This window comes from Temnothorax longispinosus, chromosome 6 (genome assembly GCF_030848805.1).
Source record: "Temnothorax longispinosus isolate EJ_2023e chromosome 6, Tlon_JGU_v1, whole genome shotgun sequence".
NCBI classification, from domain to species: domain Eukaryota; kingdom Metazoa; phylum Arthropoda; class Insecta; order Hymenoptera; family Formicidae; genus Temnothorax; species Temnothorax longispinosus.
In genome coordinates, this window is record NC_092363.1 from 19,761,583 (window position 1) to 19,787,960 (window position 26,378).

General features: G+C 33.2%; 1 protein-coding gene across 1 annotated transcript in view; it reads left to right on the forward strand.

Annotated features, from left to right (window-relative positions):
- LOC139814276 (alkaline phosphatase) overlaps positions 1 to 26,378 on the forward strand; it is a 172,638-nt gene that overhangs the window by 16,376 nt on the left and 129,884 nt on the right. The window contains exon 2 of the mRNA XM_071780425.1: positions 8,447 to 8,694. Coding sequence (XP_071636526.1) covers positions 8,447 to 8,694 — 248 coding nt within the window. The remainder of the gene's footprint in view (positions 1 to 8,446; positions 8,695 to 26,378) is intronic.

Sequence of the window (26,378 nt, forward strand, 5' to 3'; positions counted from 1 at the left end):
TAAAATACATAAAACACATACATATATTAGAATGGCATATAAATTACAAATAGAATGACATATTAGATGCAAATATCTAAAAGTGAGCTTTACAATTATAAACTGGGGTTCTGCATGCGTTATACAATGAAACTCAAATCTTTATTCGATCGTGAATCTGAGTGCTTAAATTAAGTTTTACATAATATCTTATTTTTCATTTAACTTGAAGTGTGAACCTTACTTTACCAGAATTTCATCTAATTAATTATAGAAAGATATTTAATCCCGAATATTAAAAAGTTGTGAAGAGAGATGGGATACGATCAAACTTTCCTTAAGGAAAAGTTGACTTTAAATTGCCCAAAGAATTCATTGATGTAAAGGAGTGCAAAAAATTTGAAATATTTTACATAGAGATAGTTAGGTTCTTTTCTATTTAATTATGTTAGTGATCCTATCGACGTACGCTGAACAATATGTAGGATATATCCTGCAATTGTACCCAATTATGAATTTCATTTATAAAAATAAAACAGAAGATAATTTATTCTCTTTGATATAAAAATCAAGTTTGTTCGCGAACACTTTTTGTGAAGTTGCACGCTGTATTTTAATGATCTGCCGTATAATTGTGCTGGAAATATTTGGAGCGTTCAACTTTGCGAAAAATATCGTCCTTCAATCAGAACCAGGGCAATTAACCTGCCACGGGCAGCGAAGCAATCGACCTGCAAAGTAATCTCTCACGCAGCACGCGAGATCCTTCGATATTTTCACTGCAAGCCTTTGACGCGTGATACTTTCTGAAATTGGTCGTGTCACAGTGCGGAGGGAATATGCCGAAGCTGAACTCGATCCGGTTCGAATTTATATCGCGCGAGTTCTCGACGCGACCCCGATCGCACTGAGTTTATTCGGCGAATGCGTCCAAGCGGAAAAATGGTAATGGCTCGTTAAAAAGTGAGCAGCCGAATGTACGCGCGCCCTTTGGAAGCGCGGACAGTCATCGGCGCGCTCTGCATTGTAAATGGCATCGCCACGACGCGACGCCGCGCCGCGTCTAATAGGAAGCGGGACGTCGCGTCGGTCCCCGTTAAAAGGTGTGGCGTGTGAAAATCTGCGTGGTTACCCGCAACTTTTCCCTCAGTCATCCAGATATCTGCATCGTAGATGCGGCAGGTTAAAAGATTCCCGCGGCTTTTCGCTTCCCGCCACAGAGATGTTGACGATAAATCTATAGTCGATCGTTTGTAAATATTTAATCTTTGCGTCCCGATTTTGTTTGCACGCAACTTTAGTTTTGCTATACTATGATTTTTGTATTAGTTTTTATTTGGAGGTCATTTATAAAACGCATTATATGTGTGCAAGGCTACGAAAGGAATTATCAAATCATTCTATTAATTATAAACGAAATTTTGAAAAATATATGCATTTATATAGATATTATAGATTTTCACATTAGATTCTAAGAAAGGTATTTATATATATTTCTATTCACTGTAACTGCATATATGTATACATATACATATAAACATAATATATATGTATATATATATTATGATGTATAAAACGTGAAAATATAAACTTTGATATATCCTATTCGCCGAGCGATTTGTAGCCACTGGCTGAGATGCAAACCTTTTATATCGAATTTTCGATGTGAAAAGCCTGAATCCCGTATACTATCGTCGCAATACAGGACATCCGCATAATTCGAAATCGCGCGTACGACGTAATTCCCCCGGAGACATCCTCGGGATATTCATTCCTTAAACATTTCCGTCCACGTTCCCTCGAATTCAATCATCGGAATTTCATATCTCGCGGCTGTGCTCGCATCTTCCCGCGCAATAATTGTCATACATTAGGCATATTTATCTCCGTGTACGTGTGTGCGTGAATTATGTAGTTAATTTCTGCTGCAAACGAGAAGTTACGGCTGAATAATTAATAGATACGAGCTACGACAGCAACGTTTGGTTAACCGTCGGCGTGTTAAGCTCTTCTTGTGTTTGCATCATGAGCGGTGACCTGAGTAAGCGGTAATTACAGTAACTCGACCGCGCGCGCGCGGGGATATATATATATATATATATATATATATATATATATATATATATATTGTACGAAAACCCTCTATTATCGCGGTAATTCTTCCGCGATAGTTTTCGCCTTAATTACGAATTTAGCGAGATTGAAACGCACGGTTCTTTAACGCTGTCGCGTAAACTCCTGCTAGAATTGTTTTCTTACACGTACACGATCTCTCTCGCGTTATCTCCGCGCGCGCGCGTAATGTGATTTCCGTGATTTCTCGACTACATAAATAAAACGATGTTGAGTGCGTTGGGTATAAACCTGAGGTAACGATAATGTTGTTTCGGTTAAGTTGCACTGTAGTTTCGGGCGACATGCGCAGTAACGATGGAAAATTAAAGTTGCAATTCGCGATTGCAACCGATTCGCAGAATCCGTTTCTCGTCGGTGAAAAAAAAACCCAGTGCAAGCCGCATTTTCGACATCATCGTTTACGATTTCACGACTGCATCTACGAAAATATCGCGAACTGTTGCACGGCCATTTAACGATCGCGTACGGTCAATTCCATTTTTCAGTTGTCTAACAAAATGAAAAAACAAAAAAGAAAAATCGTTCGGTATATACGCTTCGCCAATTTTGACGAGTACTACATCGTTCCGAAAAAGAGATAGATGTTTTTTTTTCTGTAACTATTTGTAGAGTCAGGAAAGATACGTCAAGTTTATTTAAGCTCTTTGATTCCGGATACATTCGAAACAACTAGAAAAATATAACCAATCACTTCAAAATTTATTTACAGTACATTGAAAAAAATATTTCTCTCTGCTTTTGCTTTTTGAATATTAAAATCTTTGTACGTTTTACGGTTGGACTCACAATTAATCGTTGAAGAAAACTCTGTTTGTACAATATGCTATTTTCGTGTGTAATATGTAAATTGTTCCCAACAGGACGAATAGGATGCTAGAAGCTATTTGAAATGAAACTTGCGGAACTTGAAGTCTCTTGAGAATTTCAGATCTCGGCTTATATTAATTGCGAGACCAATCAAGCTATACATATATACACACTTAATTTATTTATATATGCCTTAAGGTCAGGAACGAATCAATTATGAGTTTAAAGATTTTACATAGCGCATACTTGGTAACAAAAGATTTTTGTTACCAAGTATGCATTTTAGAAACTTGGTAACAAAAATCTTTTGTTACCAAGTATGCATTTTAGAAACAATATCCGAAATGATATTATAAATCACAGAACTAATTGGATTTTACATATTTATTGAATACTGAATATATGATATAAATGTAATATCGTTTTTCTCCAAATAAAATAGAATATTTTTTTTATTGTGATTTATTGATATGAAGGCAATTGTAAATATTTCTGATGCTTCTTAATTTCTGCTGTTATTCTTAATTTTATTTTACATAAGGTAAGTTGGGGGAAGAGATGTCAGCACGTTGAAGATGCAATTTTATTAATGTATCGTTCATTATCCGAAAGGTATAGTAATACTTGTTAACGTGAAATTGTTCACACAATGAGCGATGTATGCAATTTTTCAGTTTTATCGTGTTAAATTCGAAAAATCTGCGAAGATTTATTTAAACGAAGTGATGAGTAGGGCTCTTATATCTTATAATATTGTACTCTTGTTTGTTAAAATTTTTATTAAGTATGGGTGCGAGATGCCAGTTTTGCACAGGTAAACATATAATGATATAAAATAACAACATTTTACGGTAACTTTTAGGACGATTATTTTCAGCAGTGTTATATGTAAACGCTTAAATATCATCTTGCAAAAATTTCGAAGCGTTTGTCATTATTCGTTTGTTCATATTTTTATAATATTTCTTGACTATGGCATTTTCCTCCGACTTGTTTTATATGTGTGTAAAATAAAATTATCTCTCTCAATACAATTCTGAGAAATATACATATAAACTTGAATTTTATTTGCTGCAAAAAAATTTTATATAATTTTTGTTTCTGTAAAGATAATTTTCTCACACATTTTAAGTGCAGACATTAGAAATTATCGTAACGTAATTTGTAGAATTAACGAAATTTACATACAAAATTTGGGGATGTGAAATTTCGTGTGTGAAACTATAATACGATTTACATTCGGCAATTTCTGCGACAGATTGCGGCAGAAAGTTCAAAGCTTTTCCATATTAATAATTTTTTTTTAAAAAACGTGTCTGCGCGACATTAATTATGATTCAGCCTTTTTATGGTTAATATTACTGCATATTCCGTGTCGGTATCAAACGACTTTTTGTCGTGAAATTTTGCGAAGTGTTTAAGGGATCGTGTTTCAAGAAAAAAGAAAAGATTTTAATCTTGAATGTCGATGCAATTAAAATTAGCCGTGTGTAAATTATTAGGTTCTTTGCAGAATCTTCAAAGGTGTTTGAGGCAGCAGCAAGCAGCAGGCGTTATACACTCGTATAACAGCTTTCGTTTGATCATAGAGCCTGCGTTGTTACTGCCAATGAAACCCGCCCTGCAGCCTTCTTTGCGCGACCTAATCTTTATTCTGCGTCGAAGTTTTCGTAATTCTTATCGTAGTTGCCTTCCATTTTTCTTGACGACAAAAATTTAGACTATACGGAGGATCCGGAAAAAGGACGCTTTTAAGAGTATCTAGCGAAGTTTGCCTTTTAAAAGGAACGTTCTACTTTATGTTTTCTTAAGTTGGTTGTAGACCGAGGGAAAAATCATTCTTCGTAAAATTGATTATGCATTAAGGATGGTCACAAGAACGTGGGTTTCTTGAATTTTTTTCTGCATGGAATATGTTATGAAAAGTTGTCCTTGATTAAATTAAAAAATAGATTCTTACATTATATCGAAAGGTATTACAAAGATTATAAGAAGTTTTTATGGATCAAAAAAATTGTTTTTCTAATGTAATGTTGTAGTCAGAAAATGTGAAAAAAAGATTTATTTTTATTATACATGTGTACGTATCTCAGTATCTTTGTCGTATTAAAATCTTTATTTCAAAGAATCAGTATAGTGTGATTATCGAAATCATTATTAAAGTGTTTTATTTAATTTGTATAAGAAGATAAGCAGCAGAATCTTTTGACGATTTTCTTCCTTTCATTTCCTCGCCTCTCCTTTTCACTTTTTAACAATTCTTTTTAATGCTACCCCGCTTTGCTAATGTCTTCTCTGCTATTATACTCACGCACTTAACAATCGTATTTCGCATAAGCGTACTGGTGTAATCCATTTGTGTGCTGTGAATTTTTAAGCTGGAAATTTTACTGCAGCGTTTTTGTGGTCGCAAAGGGTCGTTGCCATTTAACATCATCTTATAGCAAGGATTCCACCGTGAAATATAAAATTTGAATGTCGCTGGGACTTTGTCAGTCTCCGTGCGCGGTAATATTGATAATTGGGTTACCGCTATTATAGCTGTAATCTGGTTCGCTGCATTCGTAATACTCCCAAGCCTCGATAAAGCTATTTAAATAGAATTTTATATATCGTCATTGTGTAGATATCTGGATGTCGAGGAAATACATTTACGCATCGAGGGATTATGCGATTGTTAATATGACTGTGTACGAGCATTGCGTTTTACGTAATCGTCGGCTTAACCGATAAAACATTTAAATCTCTAAATGTTTTAGTTACTTTGAAATTGCTTGCATAACAGGATTTATCTTCTAATTAATATCGAAATAAAAGAAGTCTATAGTATAATGAAATATAAAAGAAACCTTTGAAGACTGACCATACTATTCATACTACTTATAATCTGTTTCGATTATATACGAGTGCATTTCTTTTTGTATTAATTTGGTTATTTAAAATTCGATATTGTTATTAAATATTTGCCAATTGTTGCGTTTATTAATTAAAAATATATTTCTACATATTTTGATTCGCTTGCAAAATATAATCGCAAGTTATTAATTGTATAGGAATGTTCAATGATTGCGGTTGATGCGATGAAATTAATGAACTCCATTTAATAAATTGCGAAATTTATAAAATGATTTTATTAGCTTGGGGAATTGAGTATTCTTTTATTTTGCGCTGATTGTAAATTGTTTTCGAATTGATCCAGTCGCGGTCAACGTCAACAATCGCCATTAGAATGACGTTTGTGTCGCATGAAGTATTATTAATCAAACTTTGTGATAGAGTTAAAAATGTAAAAATTACTTTTATGCCGTTCAGCTGAGATATGCAAACGCGAGCTCGTCACGTCCAAAAATGCATAGAAATATTGTGATCATGCCGCGCAATTCCTATTCCGCCGAATATATTTCAACTATATTCTCGTCTCGTCCGACACGAGTTTCGAGACCATTTCTCACGAAAAACCCATCAGACTTTCACGATGCCCGGATTAACGACATGCGGCAAGAATCAGCGGAAGTGCGAGTCGACAGATAAAACATTCGCGAATAGTGCGCCCCGCGTATTTTCGCGCTGCGGGCTGTCGGCGTCGCCGTCGTAGGGTCTGAATTTTCCATGAATTAGCTGGAATAGTGTAGCTGCAGGAGAATTTCTGCTTCTTCGTGTACCGGTTTAAGTTCCGGGTGGGTTAGTTCAACGCGAAACGTCTTTGGTAAGGGTGCTGGATAAACGGGCAGATAGATAGGAGTTTTATTCAGAATCTTCGAGCGTTCTCAGGATTACACGAAGAGTCGGGGAAAAAGTACGGATAAACTCTGTAACCGCTCGGGCGAAACTATAAAATATTCTTGAAGATTACTTTACTCATATGATTCATTGTGTGTTATTTGCATGAATCACAGGAGGAAAGAGAGTTTTATCAGTGGGTTCAGTGACTCCGATCATATCCTATTTCGATCCGATCGATTGTTTTTTCGAAAATCTGTTATCGCGTTGGCTTGTGACATTTTATGGATCATGTTGAAACGATTCAACTTATCCATTATCGAGTCCATTAACAGAGAATAGCTATGGGAATGGGAGAAACCGCAACCGCACGGAGGGTTTCGTTTGCCGCAGTTCGGAGAAACCTCCATTTTCGGTAAACCTATTGCTTCCGGCAATATCGTTGTCGAGCTTTAAACGAAATCGTTTAACCTTAAAACCTTAAAACTTGCTTGACACGCGACTCTACTTAAGACGCTGCACATATTGCGCTGCACATTTGCGCGATATAAAATAAATATAAACTTTGCTTATAGATTTCTTCAGAATTTCTTGATTGCTTTAAGTCTCTGCTACAATCTTTTCTATATTAAATTTACTTATATCAAATATACTTATGTTAGTATTTGTGAAAGATGCTAAAGACTTGAAATTATTATGAAATGCTTAATGTCAAGTGATCTAGGAAACATAATTATTTCTTTATTATTGCTTTCGCTATTTTAAGATTAATTCCTATTGTACCTACCATTTTTTTTCTTCTTGTAAGATATATACATAATTAGCAAATGGAAAAATATGTTATTCGTTTCTTTCGTAGAGCTCTTTCTCCATCGAGAAATGAACAATTATGATCATTTAACTGATATTAAGATTGAGGGTTTGCTCGGGGTTCCTGCTCGCTTTTGCTGATTGGAAAGAAATAATGATAAGAAAAGTAGTATATTTGAAGGAGACATAAGCTTTCTATGCTATTTTTGTCTTATTGTTCGTTTAGATAAGTGAAGATAGTTGAAGAGAAGTGCCTATAATTGTTTTCTCTTAATGTTTGTACTTTTAATGATTAGGATACTCTTAACTGAATACGCATCAAATTGGCATATTCAACGGATGTATCTTTAAATGGATATATTAGTTATTTCGTATTTTTTATTTGGTATTTTTAAAGTTCTACGAATGATTTCTTTTGCACTAAAAGACAATAAAAAAATACATTATAAATTAATTTTATAATATAGATATCTAATTATAAAATAAATAACAACAAAATGTGTTAATTTATAATCGGACCGTATATTGCATAATTTCAATACAGTTTTAAATATTTTTGTATTTTTAATAAACAATTGTAATATGTCGGCCATTTCGCGACGCCAAATATTTCTTAGATGAAAAATCAACAATGGTAACTTTATCAGGCTTTTGCGCGGTAAAAACTATTGTGCTAGAGGATTAAAGAGATATATGGCATAATAGGAAGGGGAGAAAAAGAGAAAGAGAGAACGAGGAAGAGAGAAAAAAAGAGAAACCAGACGGCATCATCCCGAATATAATTTCAGTTTACGTATCGGGGGGAGGGGGGAGCTAGGGGGAACGCAGAACGACTCTGCGTAAATACAAACTGCAATGTTGACCTGCCTTTTCTGAGACTCGAATCCTGTTACGTACGACCCACGGCGATGTTTCATTTCGCAATTGTGACGATGTCGCCGATCCGATTACATCGCTCGCGCGTGATATATATATCGGGCCTGTTTGTTCGCAGAGCGGGAAGTCTGGTATGAAGCGGCGACGCGGGCGATCGAGACGCGGATCAGGGAGGCAGCGAGCAGCAGCGTCAGCGGCACGACGCCGCCGGCCGGGGTGGCGCGCGGCGTCGTCCTCTTCGTCGGCGACGGCATGGGGATGAGCACCCTCACGGCGGCGCGGATCCTCGCGGGTCAGCGGCACGGGAATCCGGGTGAGGAGACGCAGCTCGCGTGGGAGAGCTTCCCGGCGGTGGCGTTGGCGCGGGTGAGTACGAGAAAGCGCAGATTGTTTTTTCGTTTTTTTTCTTTTCTCGGAAACGCGCCACGTAAAACCGTTGCTTTACGTGCATCAAATTTGTTGCGGTAAACTGTCCGTGGTCGAAGCACGCAAATCGTTAAATTGGCGCACGTAAGACCGACGATTTACGTGTTGCGCCGAGTTTGCTGTAAATTGAAAATTGAAAAATGTCTTCGAACAAACGAAAACAGCGTTTTGTATAACACGAGTGTTATACTTCTTAAAACATAAATTTCCGGTATGCGCAGCGGCCTAAAGTTTTGCTCTCAGGGCAAATTCTATTTTAGTAAATATAATAAAATACTCCGATTATCTCGGACACTGGTTATTTAAACGTCGATTATCTTTGATCGCGATGGTCGAACATGTATATATATGAACAGAAATCTTAATTTACATCAAAGCTGCATATTTTGATTATATTTATTTTATTTATATTCTCCTGTTATATATTCTCTCTTAATATTTCGCGCTTGTTTTCCTTTTTTTTGAGAATGTATGTAAATAATCGATAGCACGTATATTACTTCAACCCGTTCGGATATTTGGCGTCTTATTGTATAACCCCTCCTGTTAACTTAGTGAATTCCTTGGTAAAGTTGAATTTTTTTTTGGTAAAAATAGGATCGAATATTATTCGCAGAATTCAATTTTTCGCATGAAATAGTTCGATAACTATGCATGAAATAAAAATTGCTATTGAGATAAAATACATGGAAAATAAAATAAAAAATAAAATATTGTTATTTATCCGCATCACATGGATCAAACTTAGAATTCCAATGATTTTTAATTAAAATGCTGCTGCTGCTGCTGCTGTCTCGACATTTTTCTTAATTAGGTAATTTTTATGATCGAAAATGATTACGACACACATAATGCCTACAACACCTACGACTTATACTGTGAGAACCATCGCGCATACGTGTTTTTCTTCCGATCATGACGCGGATAACCTGGAGAATTTGCTGATGGCCGTTTAATATGCGCGAAGAAAAAAATTCAATGTGCTGAATTCACTTCGTTAAGGCAGCGAGATATTTGCATGGAAATTTAATCGAAACGTGTGTACACACACTTGCGCATGGATCACAGATCGCTTATTCGTATTTTAATTAAGCTAATGGTTAAACGCTCGTGTCTGATTTACTTTTGTTTATTGTCGCGGACATCTTCTGCACCGCGCACTGCAAACAAAAGTATTCGCGTATATTAATATCCGCGTCGTATTTAATTTATGTAATTAATGTAAAATCTGTTGGTCTTGTTTTGCCAAACAAGTTTGTTAAAACTCGTATCCCTTCGCTTTATTTTTCCATCTCTTGACATGTGTCAAGATTTATTCGTTAACTCACTGAAAAAAGGTTTTGGTTATAATAACCAAGGCTTGATGAAATAGTTTCAACTAAAGGGTTTAGTGATTATGACAAAATATTTGGTTAATGTTAACCAAATTTGTTAACATTAACCAAATTTGTTAATATTAACCAAATTATTTCGTCATAATCACTAAACCCTTTAGTTGAAACTATTTCACTAAGCCTTGGTTATTATAACTAAAACCTTTTTTCAGTGCTCTCTTTCGATTTTTCCTTGATTTTCTTCGGTGAGTACAACAGATTAAAAAAAAATTTTTGCCGAAGGCCCTTCGGGATTAAGGAAACCATGCACTCGGTACTGCTTGAAGATTTATTTATCATTGGCACTCTCCTTTGTCATTATAACAGAACTGAAGATTTATAACAGCTTTTCTATCTGTCATTTTTCATAATATTAATTTATTATAGCTCCATAAAGCTTGAGAATAAATATTCTTTTTAATAAAAAGAAGTGGTAATAATCGACGCTAACTGGCTATATAAAATTCTTTAATTATCTCACGACGTTTCGACCGTCACTTTCGTCATTCTTTTTAATCTCCGGCACTTCCTTTGCTCTCGCCACTATAAAGAATAAAAAAATAAAGAAGAAATATTGTCGCGTATCGAATTTGTTAAACGTATTTATTATTCTAGATATATTTATGATACTCAGAAACCGTAATTAGAATATGAAGAAAAACTGTTTATTTATGAGATATTTATGCAAACAGAAATGTAATATGCTATCTCGCTATTATTTTACTGTGTTATTTCCATTTAGGAAAATCTATAGGAAAATACACAAACGGATATATAATCTTTTTCGAGATTTCAAAAATATATTTTTTTAAATTTACCATATCTAAATGTAAATTAAATAAGCTGATTTATCTTACGCTTACGATTTATTTAGCATTTTTAATAATAAAGTAGAATGTTATTTAAGCTAATTCAATCTCAAGAATTTAAATAAGTAATGAAATTTTATTATAAGATAAGATAAAAACTTTTTTTATTATAATCTAATCTGAACTAAATTTTTCAAGAATTTAATTCAGGATTTATTCATTAAGATGCTCTGCTTTAAAGATTAAATGCATTCCCTAAGAAGTTTTTATTAAAAGAGATCAACTTTAAATCTCGTAGCATCTACAGATTATTCGGCTAAAAAAGTAATGTTAATACGGCTGTATAAATAAACACGTATTATTATAATATAAATATGGATTATATGTGTTACAAAAAACGAAATTTTTCGAAACGGAAGAGATCAAGTACATAGAATATTTTAAAAATAATGTATGTGTTTGAGAATTATCATTATTAAATAAACTAAGTAAGGCTCTGTAATGTAAAAGAAAAAACCTTAAACGGGCAATAAGACGTTAATTTTGACTTGTGAGAATAAAGTTTAGCGGTTTTACGTCACGCTTGTGCTCTTATTGCCCGTTTAAGGTTTTTTCTTTTATCATTATTAATTATAATTATCAAACTTATAAACGCGTATTTTTTGGCATTATCGTTAAAAAACTTTCATGACTTTTAGTCAACCATTTTTTTCTTATTTTAGAGAAAATCTAAAGTTTTAAAATTGTCTTAAGAAAAAAATAATCATACGTATAATAATAATATGTATGATAACTATTCTAACACGTTATTATATTAATAAGAGTTTTCTTGTTAAATATCGTACGATGTACATGGCGTAGTTTCGCAAAAAGCATGCCCAAGATCAAGGTACACTTTCTAAACTCGAAATTATACATGACGTGCTACAAGCGATTTGTTGTCGGAATTTGTTTTCCGTAAGGGGATTCAAACATCCATCACGAATGATATCAGTGTTTGCGCACAAATGTAAGATCGTATATATGTATTATCCCCTCACGTGTTCGTCGTGTATCGTTCTGTTTCCCATATCGAATTCTTTCGTACTTTTCACTCCGAGAGTGGCGCATTCCGAAGCCATCGAGAAGCCATAGAACATGAAACTTCTTCAGTGAAGTCTCGGAGGATTTTAACACTCCAACTCCGTATTGATTGCGGGTTTACTTATTACCCGGGTTGATATAATCTTGCCTTCTGTTTTCTTAAACCGAAGTTGAAAGCGAACGAGTTTGAAGTCGAAGTAAAGCTTTTGAATTTATACGACTTCCGGAGACTGTAAGATGCGCACACATGACGTTCAAACTTTACTGAAAAATTTCTTTTATAATTTAACTGGGTCATCTCTCCACTTCCTTACGGCGAAAAGTGCCGCGAGACGTTATATAAACTTTTAACTTTCGTGCGCCTCTTAAAATTTATGTCGATTTAACAATATAAGCTAATTTGTACAAACATCGATTTTGCCGTTGCATTCTCTGTCGATCGTGAGGAGTAAATATTATCTCTGCGAATTGAAGCGCGTTCGCGGTCCCACGACGTGCACAACCTTTTCTTTACCTCGTAATTTTTCTTGTTCTTTGTCAAGTAATATTATTGTTTCTCGTTCCTCTCTCTTGTCGTCTCTAGCACTCTTGTTCCTCGGTGACGCACCTGGGAAACGTTGTTGGTCGGGAACAAAGTTTCTCGAATAGTCCCCTGGGAACTTCCTTGAAGGACTAGACTGGTGTTGATAGGGGACTTGTTTATTTTCGTGCAGATGTAAGCCGGATAGCGTTTATAACAGTGAACGAAAACAAAGTACAAGCTGCATACGTAAATACAGTTGGGCCATATTTAGGTAGTTGAGGTAGTAAGCGATCAACCGCTATGCCTGAATTTGTATAGCGTTATATAGGATCTTTAGGTTTTAATTACAAATTCGATGAATTGATGAGGCGACATTTACAGAGCAAATATTGTTAATTTTCTTTATAAACATGCCAAAACAATATGGTTGACCAGCGTAATTTCTCCAATCTCCAAGATCACCAGATCTCACATTACTAGAGTTTTATATTTTTTTATTGTAACTTTTTAATAAAATTTGGATCTATGTTTAAAATTTTTTTCTTAATTTTACACATAAAACAAACTAACGTAGTTTGGCCATTAAAAAACCTAAGACATCCTGTATATATTCTAGAGTTACGAGACAACATTGGTTTCATTAATAATAATTTTCTCAAAGAATGAACTGAGAAATCAATTATCGGAAAAGTTAATGTGTTTTCCATATATTTTGATAAACATAATTTCAATTTATAATCTCAGAAAGGAATTTATATTCCATTTTGTTAGATTTTTCAATGTTATCGAAGATAGACATTTATATGGCCAAGATGTAATAACGTCAAACTTATAAAATTTTTTTATTTCTGTCTTTTATACTAGTAGTATAAAAGTCTAACTTTATTATCTTTCCCGCAGAGAACTTTTCTGAAATATTGTTCTTGACGTTCGAGATTGTTCATGTTTTGGATATCTACGTTAAATGCAAAACGCAAGCGTAATGGATAATAAAATATATTATATCATTTGTGAAATTAGCGTTTGATTTTTGAATGTCTAACGCATGTGATTGCCCGGCGCAATCGACTGTTAACCTTAAGCATTAACCGATCATCAAATTACATGACACCTGCACGATTGGGTATACACTTCGGCGGTAGCCGCGCGTCACCGGTCTAACGATTTATCGTCGAAACACGTAGTGTGTGACATTTATCAGGATAATAATTAATTGTGGGTTGCGCAAGGGGGGCGCGGATGACTAATGGCTAAACCACCCAGGCACATTGAACCGACATCGATCACTCGCGTATTTGCTATCTTTGAAACCCTTGCAAAATATAAATCGTGATTTTGCTGTTTTCAAAGTATATTTGGAGCTAGTTTGCCCTGCATAGGATAGCTACACTATATGTTCGAAATTAAGATTTTTCAATCGCACATCGCACCGCGTGTTAAATATATACATGCAAGATCGCGAATTCCACGATAATTTACTTTAGAACCTTTTGTGGAATAAATTGAGTAAAATTAATCCTCTATGATTCTTTTTATCAATTTTTTCAATCTTGTAAATGAGAAAGGATCTTTCTTATTTTTTCAAAACTTGTTAATTAATAATTTTGAAATACGCATACTTGTAAATTTTCTTAATATTTTAAAATAGTTTTATAGTGTTTATTCAATATGATGCCATTTACAAATTATCAAATTTATTATCCTTTTCTGAACATTTGTACAAAAACTCACTAATGAGAAAAATAAATAAATTCATTACTAAGTTTAATAAAGATAATTAAATAATTAATTAATTTAGAATAATTAAAAAGCATACTTGGCGCGAGACGCTATCGCGTTTCTTGTTAGTATGATCAGAGCGAGAGAGAATTAAGATTAAATATAATCTTTTACTAGATCTTTGTAATTAATAGTATCTTTATTAACGTATAGTAAATTAAATTTTTAAGGTAGCATTATATAGGCTGTTGTAGAGTAATGTTTTGTATAATAAGCGAGTGTGTGAACAAACTATGTGAATATAGAACCAGTTACTACGTCGAATGACTAGTGAATAATTACGCGTTCTAACAATAAATCCTTCTTATGCCGTACATGCACATACGTGCCTCTATGGCTAATGAACATAGAAAGTGTGACGCACTGGGTGACGACTGTAATGTAACTGGGTTACATTAGCAGTGATGCTTCTTCACGGAACGAGAGATATTAGTAAAGTAACATTAATAAAGACAAGTAAATTACTTAAATCACCGCGGCTTTAAAAGTATTATGTATGTACAGATTTTCGCGCACACACACGCTGATTAAATCCTTTCCTCGTGCTTTGAATATATTTCGCGCCGTTAAATTTTTGAATCCTCTTTTTTCAACACCGAGAGTGACCGCGAGAAAGAGACACAAAGAATCGGGCGCTGAGTCAAAGCGGAAGCCGGAATAGCGAGCTCCTGTTCTCTTCTTCCCCCCGGTCTGCAAACATAAAAATAATTCCGCACTTGAAACGCCTGCCCACTGACACGTTTTTCATCGTAAATTGCGTCAATTTAATCGAGGCACGGTTCGCTAAATATCGGACAAATTGCGTGAAATTTACAATTGCGCCTTTCATTTTGCATTACTTTGCACTACCATAAAATTTTCCCCTGACACATTTCCGAATAACACATTTTGGAGAGAGCTCTTTCAAACGTTTAATGCAGAGGTATATTTCGAAGTACGGATAATTTATTTAAAACAATGGGAAACCTATTAAACTTGATTTTGTGATATGGAAATACAAAGAGAATATATACACGTGTCTGGGAAAGAAATACTAAATTTTATTACCATTGGAGAGATTCCAACCATTTTCTTTATAATGGAATCTGATCTAATTTATTTATTTGGCAATAATGTCTCTAACAATAATAAAAACATCTTCAATTTTGTATGTATATCTTACGTGATATCAAAGATAAAATTTGCTAAAATTAAGTATCTAAGCTAAAGAAGGATTTAATAATAAATTTCTCAATTAAAAAAAAAAAAAAACTGAGAAAGCTGCAAAAAGCGACTAATTAAACGCTCTAAGAACTCTTTTTCCTACTTACAATTAGCGTTAGGGTTTTTTCATATTTTATCGACATGAAAATTTCCATTTATAATGTAGGGCATAACGTACGAGTGTATTCTCTTAACTCGAATAATTGATAACTTAAAAATTGACGATGCACACGCCTTTTTTCGATTTATACGTCTCTATTTTGGGATATTATTCATGCGGGGTTAATCTCGGTATAAGCAGAAACACGATAAATCCGGCGAGTTGACACTTCCAACGCGATGGAGCGTACCGCCGCGATTTTCTCTTCCTGTGTCTGTGTGTATGCATAACACGTTCCGCGCATATTGCGATTCCGCGAGATGTTCCATCCAACGGTCGCGATCTCCCCGGACGGCCGAAAAGCGAAAATACATTATAACAAACGACTCGTTTCCGGCGACCGAGGCGGGCACGTATCGTAAACAAATGAAGGACCGGGGGCAAACTAATGAAACTTGCAAATCGATCACGTAGCAAGAACCAACGAGAAATTCGCAGTTTGATGGCGTCACGGCGCGCGTACAATGCACGTTATGAAATAATAATCCACCGTCGATTCGTCGAAACAAATTAGTTGTAATATTTCACGCGAAGAAAATACGATTAAATGCGGCAACTCTGAATTTACGTCTCAAACAGATGAAATGCATCGACGTGTATTACGCCCGTATCGACAATATCATATTTTAACGCGATGTGTAATCAAATTGTGGTAGAACGCAATTTACAGATGTCTAATGTAAACTTGCGCTTGCAACAATTCACTGACAGCGAGAATATCTGTTCATTGAATGCTCAAATATACGAACAACTATATTGACATATAATTCCGCTGCTAATAATAAAGAATTCAGTGACATGCTGCATTTTATCGCTATGTCAGAAAAGTAAAGAACATTATTGAAAATGATTTTACATCTTGCATTATTTCAAAAAATTTTTATAAAGTAGTTTATAACTTGTAATCGTAAATTTCTGGTTACATATTTATTATACGCGCAACATATTCGTTATTCGCGCAACATTTTTATTATTTATTTTTGTTGTTCTGAAGAACTGGATACAATTCTTTTTAATAGATATGCAAATCTTTCAGTTAACGGTATTTTTATGCAATGTTAAGTCACATTTTAAATATAACTCGTAAAATATATAAAGTATGTATTTCATACAAAATGAATTATTATGGAAATTTTTTCTCTGGATGTGAAGGCAAAATTTTTATCATTTGCTTCAATGAATATTTATTCGCGTATAGCTATATATTGAATAAATAAAATCTTGTGTCATAGTATCATATTTCTTTGACAAGTAACACAATATGTGTGTAACTTTTTATTATTTAAGTTTAACAATATATATTTATTACCCGATCTCCGAAATTTATATATTTTTTGGTTTATATACCCGTAAACTAAAGTTAAAATTGAACGAAGCAAAAATGAAGTTGGAATAAAAAAATTAAAGTTTGACTGAATTATACAAACATATCAAGACAGATATATCTTTAATATTTTTTCGACTACGTCACATCTAATTTATATACTTATTTTTTTAGCAGATTTTTAATAATTAAAGTGCATCGTTTTACGGTCAAATTAAGTCATGCGAAAATGTACATCACAACGCTCACTTAATTTTACAATTGTTTAAACTGTCTATTATTTCCGTGTCGGTGTCAGTTGAACGTTACATCAAGCATAGTATACGTCTATTGAAACAGATAGAATAACAGATAGCTGTAACGTTGCAATATCACTCTCATGAATCATACTGAAATGTTTCGCGCATATTCCTAGCTGTCCCGTAATGCTTAAGATAGATTTATACGTATCCCGTAACTATCATGCAATATTTTAGCAGCATATTCTAAAGATTAATGAAACCGAAAACTCTCGTACGGTAACGCCGAGATTGCAATAGTTTCCAATTAAGTGATTAACTAACAATGTAGCGTAAAGTTCGCACGTCCACACTCCTGATATACATGCATATATTCGTATTGATTTATCATTTGTTACTGATTTTTGTAATTTTGCCTTTTTGTATTTTATGCGCAGAAATTGTGTACATACGTGATAGAAAAATTTTATGCATAGAAACTAAACTGATACACGATAAAAAAATTTTATGCGTAGAAACCGTGTACATGATAAAAAAATTTTATGCGCAAAAAATTGTGCACAGGGTGCAGAAAAATTAAAAATTTATTATGCCCTCGATTTTTTGTGAGAAAATTTTTGACTACATTTAATTTTCATAATACGCTATTGAAATATTCCAGAATTTATCGAATATATTTATCAGCGATATTCACGTAGAAACAAACGACATTAGTGAGAGCAATTGAATAAATATTAATTCTATTCTTTTAAATTTGTATATATACATATAACACCGGCTGCCATAATATTGTGGCAGAAATATAATTTTCTAAAAGCAGTAGCTGCATTTAATTTTTCCCGAGGACAAGACATTTTAAATTAATATTGCATTTCTTTATTATACTGGGGCTTGTTCCTTTGCATGTGTACAGAGGACCTCTATTTACGAAGAAATTGGATTTAAGAGGCACGCACTTCATAATCTCTTTCTAGCTGCGCTCGGCTATGCTCAGAAAATCGTATTTCCGAGAAGTTGCTTGAAAGTGCCCTTTATTGAAGTTCTCCTGTTTGTATTTTCGTATTTGATCTTCGCTACTTTCACGGATTTGCTTTCTATTTGCATACTTCTGAAGATTTTAGCAGCAGTGCCTCTGCTAAGCATTTCATGTTTTTGCACGAGCGATTTTAGAATAAGCGTAAACCCAGATAACAGAAATTGTAAACTTCCCGCTAAATTCCGTAAATCATGTTAAAATGGCACAATTATGTACGCGATGTACCACAACTACGTATTTTGGTTGGCGATGGTTGAATCATTTGAGACTCGATGAATATTCGTTAGTTTTCGTCTTCTTTATATTACAAGAGTGTATAAATGAAACTCGAAAACTGTTACTTTTACTGGATCGTGTATCTTTACGCGAGTAGCCTATTTGAGTGGATGCACGATTATTGGATCTCGACATTAATGGCTAGACCGATCAATTTCTTAAGGCTCCTGGGATCTTGTCGCGGTTATATAAAGATCGTGACATAAGGCGAGAAATGTCACGCTGAAAATTCTTGCGTGCCATTTTTAAATAAAAAGATATTTGGATGAAAAAACACTTCAGATCTCTTTAACAAATTTATAAAATATTCTAAAAACTATCCTTTTATTTCTTTTCTCTTGACGTAATAAAACTTCAAAAAAAATGTGTTAATAAAATAATATAACGAACCATTTCATAAGCTTTATGTACGCCTGAATGCATTCTTATATGCACAATTGCACAATTTTCTAATAATTTTACATTTTAAAATCGAATAGATATAGATATATTATAGATATTATATACTCTCTAAATCTGAATCAGTGAATAGAGAGTATCAAATTTTACTACCATTCTATTTTAAAGCAATAAATTTATAAAATATTTATTATACAATTTAAAGTTTTCATACTTTTAACTCTTGATACGTATATTTATATATACGTAAAAAAATCTGTTACAGTTTTTACACAACATTATTTTAATTAAAAATTTTTGATGATAAAAGATGATTTGTCATTCAACAATACAACGCGTAACAGCGTAGTAGAAGTGCAAAAACGTTGAACTAGTAAATATAGATATATTCAAATTATAACAATCAAAATAATTAATAATCGTTACACGCATATAATAATTATTAACGGAATAAGTACTGGTAATTAATTTTGCAAGTATCAAATAAGATACAAATAATAACTTACTCATTCTCCATATGATTTGTTCTGCCCCATCGCTGTTTTCAGATCTTTTCCTTCTTCTTTTAAGTTTCCATATTGCATAACACTGCTCATTCGCGAAAATACAGTTAATTATTATCGTGCTACGCACCAATTACTAAAATATGACGGTTACACGGCACTTTTTACACGTCATTTTCGAAGTTATTAATATACGATGCGCGCTTTATTATGCGATGAAAAAATAATGCGAAAAGAGTACAAGCATGAAACTGCTATTTTTTTCCGACATAGAAATAGCTTATTTTAAATATCTAAATATTGTGATAAAACGACGATCATTTATGTCCTCTAATCGCTTCGATTTCTCAATTAAATAAATTGTGTGCGAAAATATCTACCTCGATAAATAGCTGTCGACTCCCTTACGAAGTTATATTATTCGCAGTAGTTGCTCGAACGATCGAATAATCGTAAAGACTGACATTTTATTGGTTAATAACGTGATAGTACACAGAGCAATTTGCGCTGCTACCTGTCTGTTCAAGGGTTGGCGTACGAATAATAGCGCGGCGATCTTGTGTAAGCACAGTGCATCGTATACTGCATAACAATTACCAAGATAACGTGCCAACCGACTAATTTCTACAAAACATTTAACGTGTCACGTAACCGCAAACCCAATATTTTATCGATATATATTACGTTATACGAGTTTTCTCTCAGTTTACAAATCATACGATACGACAGTTTACGTAACACTCCGCGCTTTCAATCTGAGAACAATAGGCAAATTACAGTAACTCTGTTTAAAAATTTAAAGCGGCAAAGCGCGACATAAAATAGACATATATATGTGAATTCAATTATGTGTAAAAGAATGATTATCGCCCGTAAGAATCACTAAACGATCATGTAAAATTCCTGTCTCTTATCGCTTCCGACTTGAGACAAATATAAAATCGCGAAATATTCCGATAAACGATCATGATCTCGACATGTTTACGAATCTGCTTACAAAGTTACACGATAAAATATTGGGCGTGAGTTTACTATGTTAAATGTTTACGAAGTTATTAATCATGACTGAACGTGTCTGTTCATAATTTAGGGGATCGTAAAGAATGATCATGTTTCAAGGGTTGATAACGTAGCAGCACAGATACAGTGATGGAAGCGATTCGCGTTGCTATCTGTCTGTTCGAGGCGATATCGGCGTACAAATAAGAACGCGGGCGATCTTTCGTGCGCGCCGCAATAACAATTATCAAGGCGAAAAACTTAGTGTTAACGAAAGGTCGCCGCGCTTTCACTCGTACGCCGACTCTCGAACGGGTCGGAGCGACTCGAGTCGCTCCGTATATCCATGTTGCTTTTTCAATTCTTGAAACGTGAATTTTCTTTAAGAATGCCTAAAATGATTATGAGCAGATGCGTTCAATCAATTTTCGTAATTAATTACTTCGCAAGCATGTCGAGTTAACGGTTATTTATTGGAGTAGATATTCGCGCGATGTATTTAGTAGAAATAGGAATCAGAGCAATTAGAAAATATATAGGGGATAATAAATTATTGTTTTATTGTAATATTTAAGACGATTATTTGGTGTGCCGAGAAAAGATAGTAGTTTCGTATTTGTATTCTTTTCGCGTTACTCTATCATCGTATAATAAATTGTACGTCGATTAACTTTGATGAGAACGACATGTAAAGTGCCATGTAATCGTTCTAATCTGATAATTAGTTCGTGATTTAATTAATCGTGTTTTCGCGAGTGTTGTGTTTTGCGAGAGTTACGATGGAACCTGAGAGGCGGAGGAGGCCTGGGATAATGGCAGAGCAAGTAGCAACATGAGGTGATTAATTATTTATATTTTGATATTTTATAGAATTAATTATTGGTAATTGATTATCTTAAAATAAATGGGCGAATAGAGATTAGTGTTAATATTTAATTCCAGAAATGATTTACTTTTTGTAACACTAGACACTACAGACGCGCGCTACGCGCGCGCTATTTATCTTTAACATTTCACTATTAATCCTATTATACACAACTGTCAAAATATACAATGACAGCTGCAAATGAAGTAAGCGCAGCAAGAAAACCAATCGGCATCGCGGAAAAGCGACAACAATAAACTTCACATCTCCTTTTTAGAAAAAAATACGAAGATGCACATAACCACGAATACACACATGCGCGCGCATAAAATTGATAAAATAAAGCTTATCACATCATTTATCTCGATGCTTCATTATAGTCATTATACAACAGAGTACTAATTACAAGTTGTATTAGTCCTCTGAAATCAAAAGAACGAACTGGCAAAAATGAATAGAAGAAATATTTCAGCATAAAATAATAAAATGTTTTTGTGAAAGAAAAATCTGATAAAGATGTTATTATTTCTTGCATCTTTTTGCCAAGCGTTCCATAGAATAAGATTCTTACGGAACTTATTTGGAAAAGTCAAAACATTTTTCAGTTTATTACTCAGATAAACAGAGAAAAATAACAAAAAAGAAATGAAAGTAAAATGAAACTATAACAAGTAAAATACTAATATTATTAGAACATAAAATTTTTATTTAGTTTCCTCATGGTGTTTCCAATCTTGGAACAACAGATTGGAACAAGATATATGAAATATGATATATTATATATGAAATAAAAATAAATTTATCTTCAAAGTATGGTAGGAAGAAATTCTTATTACTTATATAATTAGTTGTAATTTTTAATTTTTTTCTTTTTTTCCCCGAAATACATGTATGCGTGATAATTGGGACAGATAATTGGGAAATAGAAAATTTAAAAATATTATTATAAAAAATTAATATTCTATTATTCTATAATATTATTCTATTTTAAAATATTACTCTTTGGGCAAATTCAGATTGCTAAAAAAAAAAAGGAAAATTTAATTTGAGGATTAAAATTGTCTTGGGCATGTTGGATTTTTAAAATTTTTGCATAATCTTGGTAGGAAATTTTACAATATCTATATGACTAATTAATTTCTCTTTCATTAATAGAATGACTTTTACAATCATAAATCGGATTGCCATATTACATTAACAGTTAAAACATTACATAAAACAAACGAAATTATATCTGATTAATAATAATTAAGTGCATTGCATTTCCATATGTATGATTGACCTATTTTAATTATATATATTGTTCCTTTAAATTATTATGTAATTATTTATGCGGTCTTTATTGCAATCACTGTGTGTCGTTTTGCATTGGTATAAAATAATAGAAGTAATTGAAATGCATTAGCATCATTTGACGGTATTTACTGTCGACATTCTAAAGCATTCATTCAACACTCCAAAGCCGCTGCATTAATAGATGAAATTGCCGAATCTCATCCTTTCCGAATGCATAAGTTCATTGTCTTGCGGCAATTCTCCAACGTGATGTTACCGAGACATTCTACGCCAATGATTTATTATATCAGCACATGATTATAATTAAGATCGACTACTTTCAAATACAGCAGTCATAATGCAAATAGAGAGATAACACGAATATTATACTTTTGTAGTTTAAAACGTATATACGTAAAACGATGATAGGATGGAGATAGATAATAAATGAATTAGCAATCTGAAGTTAAGAATATATCTTATTATTATAAATGAGTGAAAGCTAAAATAGAAATTGAAAAAAATTAATGAAATTAAAGTCTTTAACAATGCCATGAAAGGACAAATTTATAAAGCAATTTGTTGCTAATAGTATGAGCTTGGTATCTGAATATAGTTCGCTTAGTAAGCAGCTGAAGTGGAGTGAGTACACTTTTATCAGACGGCGGACTAGTGGTGGAAGTGCCATTTTTATCAGACGGTAATATCGCACAAGTATATCAGCATTATTAAGAGAGACGTATTGTGCGAGGGAACGATACTCGGATCTCTTCTGTTGCTTGTTAATCGATACGCTGTTTTATACTGTCATCTACTTCCAGTCTGGTGAAATGCTCAATTTATATTTCCGAAATTTCCATTTACGTGTATATGCTTTCGGCTAACAATAACAAATTTTTGAAATCTAGAAAATATAATGCAATTTGTTTGTCATTGAATACGCACCATAAAGTGATATCTTCGTTTAACAGGACAAAGCTTTGTTCGGACCGCAATTATTTTGAATCCTATCCTATGAACCGTAAGGTAATGCTCGCTAGCGGCTTTGCGTTGCTGCCAATTAAAGCACCGAAAGCGATTTGCATACGCACGTGTTATCGTAACGTTAGTGGTTGTAAACTTCGGCAGACTGTCGAGCGTTCCGTGTTTCCAGTGACAAAAGTTTCACATCAGTAAGCTATTTCCTAATACGGTCGATTCCCGAGGGATCAATCTATTGCTGCACGCGGATCTGCGGATATCGTAATATCGCAAAATTTGCAGCTCTTTTATTGTCGAAATTATGCAGCGAGTTAAATAGATTGGAAATTTCGCGCGAGAGATATTACTACAGAGGATAGGATAATATAGGAATAGAGGTAGAAATTTCATCAGGTGTAGGTTAGCAGGACAAGAAAGGCAGTCTTCGGATTGAGAATTTGATGATGATGAGAGGTAGAAATGAAATAGCAAGATACGAAGGAAATAAAAATAATAACGGCGAATAATAAGATTCCGCGGAACATGTGTCGGTCATTTTGAATTACGGCGTCAACCGACGGCGAAGTAAGTGGGAAAGTTTCTTGAAACTTACATTCGGACTGATGACTTTCCGTCAATAAAAGTAGATCATAGTTCGTAACAGACTTACAGAACGTGCCAGAAACTATTTCGGAAAAGTACGAGATGGAAAGCTGCGATCTCAGTAACTAAACTTTCATCACCGAAGTTATAGCTGTCAAAACAACGCCAAATTGTGAAAATACATCGCACTTTTTAGAAATATTTCATGTAACGAAGAATGCAAATTAATTCTAAAATTTCTTATACATTTTATAACTCTCCTTCATTGAATTACGATAGTTTTATTAACGAGGAATTATTTGCTTAGTCGGTGAACTTTAGAGAAATTGTTAGTTTTTTTTATCTCGCCATAATTTAAAATATACATAAAATAACTTTTATTACTGATATACATACATTTTTTTATATTAGTCATTTATTAAGTGTTAATTATCCTAAAATTTTTTCTTAGTTTTATCTATAGACATTTTAGAGTGACAAATCTAAAATTTAAAATATTTTTAGAAATTGATATACTTATATAAAAATCAGTTAAATTAATGATCTAAATATCAAACTAAAATAAAATTTAAAAATTTGAGGAATATTGTATTGATATTTCGCATACATATGTATCTTTTAGAGAAATTTTCTGTAAGTACGATACATTTTGGAATAGATCAGCTTTCGGATCCCCGATAGCGACACGCGATGCCGACCGCTTCGAGTCGCGGATTCGTTAGCGGAATCAAGCTGGTTAACTCGGCGAACGGAATGGTTAACCATAAATTTTCGTATTCTCGCATTAGCCACACCGTTATCACTTTAATATCCGTCGGGAGGACCGATAGAAACTTCGACGGTAGAAATCAACCCAGGTGACGAATTCATGAATATAAAGCAGATGCACAACGTTCAATTTTATGAGTGTCGATGGCTACTAAAGTAGCCATAGTCGACATAAATTCTGCGCGCCGACTTTCATTATGATGAAATATACGCGAGTTGAAAATCGATACATATGTATATATATATATATTAAAATAAACTTTCCTTAAGTATGACAAATTAAAAAAAAATATATATATAGGTATATATGTGTATATTGAAATACTATGCGATTAATCCTCACTTACAAGATAAAACGTAATATTCTTCATTTTACTATTTTTTCTTTAAAAGATATGTGTGTGCGAAAAATCAACACAATATTTCTCAAATTTTTAGATTTTATTTTAGCTTACTATTTAGATCATTAATTTAACTGATTTTTATACAAGTATCAATTTCTAAAAAAATTTTAAATTTCAGATTTATTATTCTAAAAAGTCTATAAATAAAACTAAGAAAAATTTAATTTTGGCAGAAATAATTATGCATGCAAGTTTGCAATAATAAATCTTTTAAAGGATGAAGAAGGTAAAAAAAGAGTAAAACTTTTTTTCTTTTTTGTTATTGATATAAAAAACAGTAATCTTACTATACATTTCCAGTTATATGTATGTAGCAAAATATTTAGCCAGTTTTAATTAAATTTTAAAGTAGAAATCAAAAGCAATTTATTCAAATCTGCATATGAAAAATGTTTTTAATCTTTAATCGCAAATGCTGGAAATTAGAGATTGTAAGTTTCGTTTTTTATATTTTATATTTTTTCCTTAAAAAAGCATAATGCCTAGCTAAGTTGCCTAGTTAGCATGCAAAATTATGAAAAAATTTAGACTAATAAATAAAAATAATTTTATATTTTTTCTACGATGTTGAATTTGCGGTATCATCTTTCTTTTGCAAGTTATTCTGCATAAATATGTTTAACATAATATAAACGCGATTTATACCCTACATTTTATTGAAAACGTGCCAGAAATGATTTCAGATTTTACATGTGAAATATTTAATTTGTAGTTACTGTTTGTGCTATTAAATGATTGATTATGCGCTAATTGTCAGTCAGTGCATTTGGATTTATGGATTCTTGATTCCATGACATCTTGATTTAATTTATAACATCTTGATTTGACGTAAAATTTATATTAATAATTTTGGCATATAAAATGGCCATTTAGTGAGAATGACAGATTAGCAAATTTGTTTTCGTCTTTTACATATAGTGTAATCGATCGCGGTTTCATCATTGCAGATATTACAGAGAACTGTTAACTGATACCGTTAAATTTACATTATAATTTTTCTGAATATCAACTGCGTTTAACGGGTTCGATTTGCATATACAAAA